This window comes from Nicotiana sylvestris, chromosome 12 (genome assembly GCF_000393655.2).
Source record: "Nicotiana sylvestris chromosome 12, ASM39365v2, whole genome shotgun sequence".
Taxonomy (NCBI): Eukaryota; Viridiplantae; Streptophyta; class Magnoliopsida; order Solanales; family Solanaceae; genus Nicotiana; species Nicotiana sylvestris.
This window is the reverse complement of record NC_091068.1, coordinates 49,743,790-49,753,937: the sequence shown is the minus strand read 5'-3', so window position 1 is coordinate 49,753,937 and position 10,148 is coordinate 49,743,790. Positions and strand designations below refer to the sequence as shown.

The window sequence follows — 10,148 nt, the reverse complement described above, 5'->3', positions numbered from 1 at the left end:
CATGGGCTTTAATGCATCTGCATCCCCTTTGCTCTTGCACCTGCGGTGCAATATTCCGTAGGTACGATCGACGATCTTTGGTTCTGGGCAGACTTGTCGTTTCACATTTTCGGATCCCAAATCACATATACTCGACCTAGCTCACTTTGAAACACATCTTTGGCATTTGGAAAGAAAATACAAGCTTTGGAGTTAGGGTTTCTTGCACGACACTTGGGGATTGAGGATTTGAAGACTTTGGATGAGATTTTCTTACCCTTTTTAGTCATTTCTTTAATTCCTTGTTATGCATTGAATATTTAAGTGTGTAGTATTTATTCCAATACTTGAAACTTGTTTATGAAATATTCATCGGGAAAGTTTGGATTAAATCTCTTGGTATGCTTATGTATTGAATGATTTTTATTAATTATGAAGTGAGTTAAATGTTTCTTTAATTATTCTTGTTCTTTAATGTTTCCAAAGGGATTAGTTAACCCTAGGACTCGCTCATTAACTTCAAATTAATCTTGGAAAAGGCAAACTCGGGGTTGGGAAAGATTAATTAACAAAAACTTGAGGCGTTAGCCCTCATTTTATAGATTCTACGTAGGGATAGGATTAAACTACTTGTAGCCACATTCGGGTGTACTTAATCCTCTTAATTGTTTTAGGGATAATTCAATTAGGAAGTCTTGTTAGTCTTAGGAAGAAACTAATATAGAACTATTATCCAAGGTTAATTAACATAATCTCACTCATATTTGTGAAACCATGAAATACATTGGATCATTACTTGAATGTAATTCCCTTTGTATCCATGTTTTTAGCCAATGATCATTTACTTGCTTTCTAGGTTAGTTTAACTTTTTGCATTAGTTATAATATTTTCTCAAAACCCCTATTTGTGTTTGGCTTAACATAATAAGCGATAATTCTCTTACTTGCTTAATCGCCTACGTATTGTTCCCTATGGGATTCGACCCCGACTCATAGTTGGGTAAATTATATTACATACGATCGTATACACTTACTCTTTGAGGAATGATTTGGAGGTTATCACTGTACATCTTGTAGATTCACTCTTAGTTGACAACTTTTACGACGATCAATGTTTTTTTTATCCTGGTATTGGATAATTGTATCGTCACTTGAAAAAGAGTAAACACCAACGTGTAATCTAATTAGCATTAATAAAACCAGAAAAGTACTCGTTTTGGTTAGAACAGATATCTTACATCATACAGTTGGTTAAAGAAATATCTAGCTCTAGCAATATCAAAAGTCTAATATGGCATCAAAAGTTGAATGCTGGTGTGATTCCGGATTCCCCTGCCTTTCTGCTGCAGTCTACACTTGTCCGTCCAAATAGTCGACCCTTCATCATCTCAGCCCTGTCAGGGAGAGCATCCTCTAACAAGCAGAATTCACTTTGCAACTACTCCAGTATAGAGATTCTGGCAATGGAAACGAAATTCAGACACTTTGCCACTTTATTGTGTTTCCTTCTTCTACGCGTCCATGTTTGAAGCAATTGACTAATCTAATGCAACCAAAAGCTTCACTGCAGCTAAGATAGAGGACCTCTCATACGTTACAGCAGCCCAAGGATTAACCATGTTAAATACACCACTGTATATGCTTGAATATTGTTTTTCATCAGCCTTCCCTTGCACCTGTTATTGTGTGAGAGGAACACATTCAAGCTCAATCTCTAGTACTCCCCTTTCAACATTCTGCAGCTTCACAGTGATATCCTGTTTCACCTTACCATCTATTAGACTGATAATGCCATCTTTAACAAGAGTGTTTTCTTTGCTTGCTTTCAATTTCCCAAGCGGCATTGATTCACCGAGTGTCGAGTTTTCAGATGCTTTTGCAGCAGTAACAAGAGGCTGAATGTCAATCTCAGCTTCCCCCATGAAGTCGTCAGTTGTGAATGTATCCTTGTCATAGACAAGCTGCGAAACCATGCCTAAGTTCATTAGGGTGGCTTGAACAATTTAGTGAAGCAACTCTCACATATGATGATAATTACTTTTTTATAAAAAAAAAAAAAGGGCAGCCCGCCGGTGCACAAAGCATCCTGTGTTGACACAGGGTCTGGGAAAGGGCCGCAGCCCAAGGGGGTGTAGGGTAGGAAATTTATTAAATAAAAATGTGCAGAAGATGAAGATTCATATTGAAATTGGCATTTTCTCAAGTTCCTTTCACGTATCATCCATCATATGATACTAAAAAAAATGACTAATGATGTCACTAGAAGGCTATGTAGAAAGTTTTAACAATATTTTTCCTTCATTCAGTCTGGAGTGTCATCTCTGGTTGTGATTAAATTTGATACAAGTTTGGAACACCTCACAGAATCAAAACGACAATCATATTAAGTTAGTTACCAAGATGAAGAGAACAGAGACATGAATGTGATGTGAAACCATTTATATTGAGAAAGCAACATAAAACATGAATTTACGGTTCATCTGTGTTATTAGGAGATGAAAGCTAAGATTTAGGCATATCGTTGAATGTGGTTGATCCAAATTTTATTCCTTAACCAAGATGATGAACTAAGATGTAGAGATTTAAGATTCTGATTGCTCCTCATGTTCTAAATAACATTACAAGGATCACTATACTTATACAATTATGTAACAAATTGCAGAAAATTTTTCTAACGTCTCCAAGTAGCTCTAGCAGCTTGACTGAATGCAGAGATATGAAAGGAAAAGAAGATAATCTCTTTTCTCTTTCCTTGTTTGTTTGTAATAAGAAAGGGAAATTATGCAAAGGAAAAGTTTGTCCTTTCTCTTATTTGTTCATTGATAAAATTTTAACCTTTTCTTTCACATTCTTTTCCACTTCCCCAAAGGAACCAAAAGAAAGAAAATGGCTTGTACCATTTATTACCTGGTCATACCAGAGACTAGATTTAAGTATTCATAATAAAAATAAACATGGAAAGAGAAATGAGAAGGTATTGAGGCAGGTTTATTATTAGTTTGTTCATATAATTGTCCCTCTTCACATTAAATAGCTAATAAAATTAAATGACAGAAAAACACATACCACTTTCAAAGAAGGAACATTTTCTGGAATTGACAACATTAGCTTTTCATTCCAGACAGGGTTAAGATTGTTCTTGATGACACGCGTCTTGACTGACTGCAACCAAAAGAAGTTCAGAGCTGGGTTTAGTATGAGGATTTTAATGCCATGTGTCACCCACAGGTGGTAGGAGAGGGAGGAAAGTTCCAAATAAACCATCAGCCCCAGTTCTTTTGGGTGGCAATAGTTTCCAGTAAGGATGCTACAGATCTGGATAAACTTCAAAAGTTTAGCCAGCACTAATGCAAACAATGACAAAACTCAAAAAAGAATTAGCATTTACCTGGCTTCCCAAGGAGAGAATTACATAAGGATCACTTGTTACCACATCACGGACAGCTAGGTTGGTCCCTCTCACCACATTGACTTTTATCAATCCTATAAATTCAACCATACCTGCCTATAGACAAAATAGGTAGCTGTATGATTCAGTTTTACAAATTGAAAGCTGATTTTGTGAGAAATCATGCATGTGTTAACTATGATATTAAGTCAATCCATGATCGTACAGAATTGCATTATTGTCTTTGAAATTACATAAGAAACCATCATCTTCTTTGCTCTATAACACAGTCTACATTTTGGTTTCGAGCAATTTTGAAACAAAAGCACCAGCCGGGACATGCCTTCCGCTAAAGTGCACTATTGAAAATGGGGTTCGGGAGGCCCTCAAAAAGGCAATAGAGCACGAAAGACTTTCCATCCCGTCTCCAAATGTTTGCAATATAAGTGGCCCTGATTCAAAGCCCCAGAAATCCCCCCATCCCCACCTCACGCTCTCTCTAAAAGAAGCCCTTCCCCTTTCTTTAACAAGAAATTCTCGCTTTTCAAATAATAATTGACCTTACCAATATGCATTCCATGTAAGTTGAGACGCAGAATGGATACAAGAAAAAACATAATTCACTCAGGTTCGTATAGAAGATTTTGTTCCTTACAGAAGAAATTATTACCATTGAGTTACTTTTCTTGGTGCTCCTGTGTTCAGATTCTTTCCTTCTCCAGCTATTACGAAATGCATGCCCTATGCCATGGATGCGATGCCCAGTGGATTGCTTCTCATAATGTCTCTTATCCAGGGCCAAACTACAAGAAAGGCTTAATGAATTGCAGCGTGAGGATGATGATGGTGGGAAGGGGCAGATCATCTGCACATCAGAGTTTAGAAATTGCTGCAGCTCGTATTTTCTCCTGAGTATCCAGCAAGTGAATTTTCAATTCAGAATAGAATGTGACAGTACATATAACTATATCGTATGGTTACTGAAAAGACGCTACCTGATAAAGTCAGTACGCTCTTCTATTGATGCCTCTGGTCTGGGCTTCCGATAACTATCAGGAATGGAAGCTTCATACTTCAAGTTTGCTGCATTATTTCCACCCATCTCTATCAAACTATCAACTTGGTCGTCTGTCCATTCGTCGAGCTTCACTGACAGAACCTGTTAATAATGACAGACTAGTTAACCACCGCACCCCTTTTAACCTTTATTTTGTTTCCATTAGAAAGAGGAAAGATTATCAAAGTGAATAAAGTACAGGAATGGTGCCTACTACCCAGTCAGGAAAAAGCAAGATCTTGGAATGACAAACACAGAAGATTATGTAACTTGATATTTTGCAAACTTTAACACACTTCTGCGACATACATGAAGAGTACAGACCCTCTATACAACAATATTCATCTGAAATACAATACAATAACAGCTTGTGAATCAGTAAATTCTCCTAACTTTTAGCTTAGCCTAGATTAAATCATGTTTCAAAATGAATAAGATGGAAAGAACTGCATGCTTTGGTGGAAATTTATTACAACCCAAATGAAATACAATATTGATACAAGTTTTTCTCTGCACATCAGTTAAGTTGGAGCAACTTGCTTCATCCAGGCAAAGATGAATAGAGAAGGTTAGGTTCTTTCTTTCCATAGAATTTTCCACGTGGCAGGTTTCTTACCCGTACTTCAACATTTCAAGTATCTACTCCGTTTTAGGTTTTCCAATTACAATTTCAGTTCATATGAAGGGGCACAAGAAAAAAATAGAAATAGATCAAACATTATTCTAGTACATTCAACAATAACAGGATATATGGCGGTTAAGACAAACCGCAAAGTTTGAATATCCAACCTTCGATATGTGCACTCCAAGGCTTCGATGTACTCCGGAGCACTTGATACATATAAAAACTCCAAGACTTAAAGATCTGAATATCACGAAATGAATTAGATATAGAAAGCTATTTCAAGACTCAAGGCCAAATTGCAAAAAAGAGGAATATACAACGCTGATTCAATTAAAGGAAAATCTTCAAAGCAGGATTCCTTTTTTCAAAAAACAAAAGATACTGCTAGGTATTAAGTTTCTTGAAATGCAATATAGTGAGGGGAAATAAAGAAAGCATTTTTTCAATAACGTAAAACAACTAATATTCTCAAGTTTGGATGATTTTAAATCTTCTCAAACCACAGTCAATGTCAGTATGTTTGCTGAATGGGAGGAGAGACTTTACATGAACACAAAACAGCAAACCACAAAAAAACTAGGTGAAAAAGACTAAATTTACTGTTCCAACAACATTTGAGATGCATAAAGTACCAGCACAAAGGAAAACTTCAGAACAAGAAGTAAAAGGTTTCTGTAATGGATGGTCCCTAAGTCAAATAACGTGGGACAGTAAAGGTTCAGCTACAAGATGAATCAAAAAAGTAATTAAAGAGATTGATCGACCTTTTTCTTTAATTGCGATAGGAAACTGATATGTCATAACTTCTGATACTTACACCCATTTTGGATCAGGAGATCCACAATCTGCACAGAATCTATTGCCAGATTCACTCAGCAGCCTCTGTAGTCTGTGTCGAGGACCTGATAAACATAACACAGGAGTACTCGAAACACTTACAAGCTGTGAAAGTGACTATATTTGCAAATCAAGCTTATTCAATCATGTAAAATGAGAAAATATGCATTGAATCCAACCAATTTAACAGCATAGCATCAAATATCCAACATTTGGTTTAGGAAAAGAGTAAAACTCAACATATTTGAAAAGAAAATTAAGGAAAAATATCTCCATGGTGATCAAATTGACATAAGAGTAAACATGAAAGTGACTAATCCTAGGCAACTGATCATGTATATCGTGAAAAAAGGAAAAACAAATAAAAGAAAAATCATCCTGTGAAAATGTTAAGGAAGATGGTTAGTAAATCTTCAAAACTAGTAAAATTTGGCATTCATGTCATGCTGAGAATAAGATATTACATACTCGAAGAACGCTTTCGTCTATCTGGTTGAGGACCACTACAATTTGAAGATGATTCCATTTGCAGAAGTTCATAGAGGCAAGAACCTAGGAAAAATAAAGATGAGCTATTATTACACTACACATGTGGAAAGAGACAGCAACTATCCGAACCATGGTCTGCATTCAATTGTAACAGCTTGTCAATTCAACACGGCAGGTGAAGAATAAATCTGAGAATGTTAGTACAATTTACCCTTTAACAAAGACCAAAAAGGAATTTGGTAGCATAAATGACAGAAAAAGATGAACAACCATACCAACAGATTGAAGAAGTAGATGATGTTTTTGGTCTTTTTTACTGTAACATACAACAACAACAACAACCCAGTATAATTCCACTTGTGGGGTCTGGGGAGGGTAGTGTGTACGCAGACCTTACCCCTACCCTAAGGTAGAGAGGCTGTTTCCAATAGACCCTCGGCATCCTTCCCTCCAAGAACTCCCCACCTTGTTCTTGGGGTGACTCGAACTCACAACCTCTTGGTTGGAAGTGGAGGGTGCTTACCATCAGGCAACCCACCTTGTCACAAATCATCTGTAACATAGTTGTGCGAAAATAAGAACAAGAAATGCATTCTTGTCACAAATTATCCAACATCATCTTATCAAACAAACAAGAATTCAGTGAACCCTGCTAGATAAAAGCCCATATGCAAAACCTGAGACTGAGGATCATGTATAATTGCCTAAAAGCTGCACATGTATGTATGTATGTATGTATATTCGCTCATTCCAAATTTACTTGTTCCTTTCCTCGAATAATATAACAAAATAATCTAATCCTAGACATGATCAGACGAGCATAATTTTGTTTTAATTAAAGACAGCTGAGAAAGAATACCTGAAACATTATTGCTATCAGCATTTCCCTCATGAGGAATAGACATTTTCCGTCCTCTAAATTGATTATCCCAAAAAGCTCTATAATTGTAAAGAATCCATCTTCTTTGATCCTTGAAAGGAATTGTCACCACGGGAACCCAAATTCATCCATCAATCAAAGAAGCTTTTATTGGGATTGTGAGAATGTTTCGCTCGTCTAATTGATACGATTATCTACCAAAAGGAGAAATGTATAATTGTATCTATATGGGAAACAGAAAAAATAAGATTCGATTGTGTCTCATGATATGTTTTCCCAGAGCAAAAGAAATCAGATGTTGGGATGGAATGCATTTTTCGGGTGGTTGGGGACAACTACCCAACAAATGATTTGAGGAGATACCAAAGTCGCACGACTGCCGTTTTTGGCGCGTACGCAAGATTACTATCTCATTCCCTTCAAATTAAAAGCCTCCTTTATGACTTTATTTATGCCAATAAGGCTTTGCCTATGGGAGACTTTTGGATTTACTCTCAATTTAATACTATTTTCTTGTACAATGTTAATACAAAATTGTGACACTTTATTAGAATAAACACTAGTTCGGTATACCATTCAATAATTTGTACCGGTAAAATTCGGTCTTAACACGCTACTCGTTAATGCAGTGACACATAGCAGAAATGGTTCGGTACCTCGAAACATGGAAGCTAAGGCCGGGAGACCCCAAGAACTACAATGGGGATTGTCCATTTAAATTCAAATCCAGAACAAGAGTGACTAGAAGGGACTCACCAACTTAACACCTTCGGTCTGAACTCCAGTATACCCAAGATCCTCCCGGGAGATTATGGCCCCTATCTGTTACGCCATTGTAGTTATTACTAGCAAGGATCTCGCCACCAGCTAGTCATATACACAACGTGTAGGCTTGAAACTCGTAACGGTCACATCCTACAGAGCACTTTACTTCATGCACTTGTAACACATGCTAAAAAATCATGCACAACACTGCAAAAGTTATTATTTCAATTATATTCCTGACTGCATTCTTGTGTAGCCCCATCAAAAGCCGACATCTAATAAGAATCTCTCTATTTAGCTCTTTAATTCAACTTTAATTGACATTTTTATTTCTAATTTCATTCAAATCACTTTAGATAAATCTATTTGCTAGTGGCCTTATAATATAAATTTAATTACGTATTCTAAAACTAATTTTTAGGTTAAACAGTTTTGAGTATTTGATCCAAAGTTTTATTACTTCTTCTCAATTTTATGTTACTCACTTGTTAATTATTCATTCATGGGAAACTCCATGTCTGGAGTCAATAACCAGCCAGTGGACCCAGCAGCTCAACTAATGGATCAAACTAGAGGAAAACGAACTCCAAATGATCAATCTCCTAAAACTTGACCATCCCGCTCAAGAGAAAATATCTCAGCAAGATCCACTAGCAGGGGTGACGAACAACATCAGTTAGAGGAGACGGTGAAATTTTTATGACTCAGCAACAACAGTTGAACGCTCAGATTGGAGAGGCGTCAAGGGTCCCCACGAGTGGTGCAACAACCGCGACACCAACCCTACCTTCGAGGGTATATCTTGATAAACCCCAAACTTCAAACTGAGGAATATATGGATAGGCCAGGGGCTTCCAAATGACACCGAGGCTAAAGGCTTAGGTACAACCGAAAACTATAAGTTATAAAATTTGATTCTAACCTTATAACAACAGGTCAATGAATAGAATGAGTGGATCGAACAGATCCCAGGAGTTCTACACATCATTAATGGAATCGACATGAACAAGTACTCTCGATAACCGTGGAAGCCAGGTGTCGCCCCATTACGAATTCTGAAGAAGTTCAATATGTCGGATTCCTAAGTGTAACGGAACTTCTGATCTGCGTGACCACGTCATGGACTACATGAATGGAATCAAAGGGAACAATCTCACGAAATAATAAACTGAATCCGTGCTAGTCAAAAAGTATAGAGAGACCCTAACCAACGAAGCTTTAACCTGGTACTTTCATTTATCTGAAAATTCTATTAGTTTGTTTGTTGAACCTACAAATGTGTTAATCAAAGTGCACTCCGGAACACAGAAGGTGGAAAAACGCATGAAGGAAATTTTAAAATCCAACAAGAAAGCACAGAATTGCTCCAGAAACTTCATAAATTATTTTTAAAGGGAAAAGATAATGCTCCCCATCATACCAGATATCTGGGCGGCTATGGCTTTCACAAGGAACTTGAACAAAAGTAGTTCGAAAGCTACAAGGAGACTGAAAAATAGTCTTTGGGAATTCCCACCCAAGACATGGAACGATGTGCATCACAGGTATAACACCAAACTTCGAATAGAAGAAGAAATTTCAACACGCTCCGGGCTCGAAAGCAATGAGACAAGAGGGTACAGTCACCAACCAGAGATGGTTGGTAGACAAGAAGATTACAAACAAAGAGACTCTAGCCTCCGGTGTGAACCTTATTCTTGACCACTACATTGGGAAAATAACAGAAGACGAAGGCCGGACTGAGATAGCAAAAATCAAGGGCAAAGAAATAATATGATTTCATATCGACCGGGAAAGAATCTTAAACATAAAAAATAGTGATTATCAATTCAGACCAAAGTTAGTCGACTACAACTTCAATGTCAATGTGTCCGAGTTAGTAGAGATGCTCAAAGATGTAAGAAGCAAAGTGTTATACCCATGTTTTCGTAATTAAAAATATACAGTAAATTGATGGAAGCTTGGAAATAAAATGTTACATCCCGCATTTTCGTACCTTAAAATTTCGCGTAAGTTAACCGACATAAGTTCGGGAATGAGATTACTTTGAGATTATAAACATTATGCTATTTCAAATAAGTGATGAGTAAGCTCATGAAAGAGAGAGTAAGCAAATCAAAGAAAATGA

At 36.9% G+C, this 10,148-nt stretch overlaps 1 protein-coding gene across 1 annotated transcript; it reads right to left on the bottom strand.

Annotated features, from left to right (window-relative positions):
• Positions 1-1,141: 1,141 nt before the first annotated feature.
• LOC104229328 (probable ADP-ribosylation factor GTPase-activating protein AGD11) lies at positions 1,142-7,578 on the bottom strand. Its single transcript, XM_009781952.2, has 9 exons — positions 7,235-7,578; positions 6,355-6,438; positions 5,867-5,951; positions 5,214-5,289; positions 4,363-4,526; positions 4,038-4,275; positions 3,368-3,484; positions 3,046-3,141; positions 1,142-1,940 (listed from the first exon to the last, which is right to left on the bottom strand). Exons 1-9 carry the CDS (start codon positions 7,278-7,280, stop codon positions 1,659-1,661), a joined length of 1,188 nt encoding a protein of 395 aa, XP_009780254.1. The 5' UTR covers positions 7,281-7,578; the 3' UTR covers positions 1,142-1,658.
• Positions 7,579-10,148: the final 2,570 nt, after the last annotated feature.

What these genes read in the sequence shown, in the direction of transcription:
- LOC104229328 (XM_009781952.2), bottom strand. Translation starts at nt 7,280, where the DNA reads ATGTCTATTCCTCATGAGGGAAATGCTGATAGCAATAATGTTTCAG. An exon ending in CCAAGAAAAGTAACTCAATG is followed by an intron (nt 3,485 to 4,037) that starts GTAATAATTTCT and finishes TTTTGTCTATAG; the next exon opens with GCAGGTATGGTTGAATTTAT. An exon ending in ATGTTCCTTCTTTGAAAGTG is followed by an intron (nt 1,941 to 3,045) that starts GTATGTGTTTTT and finishes ATGGTTTCGCAG; the next exon opens with CTTGTCTATGACAAGGATAC.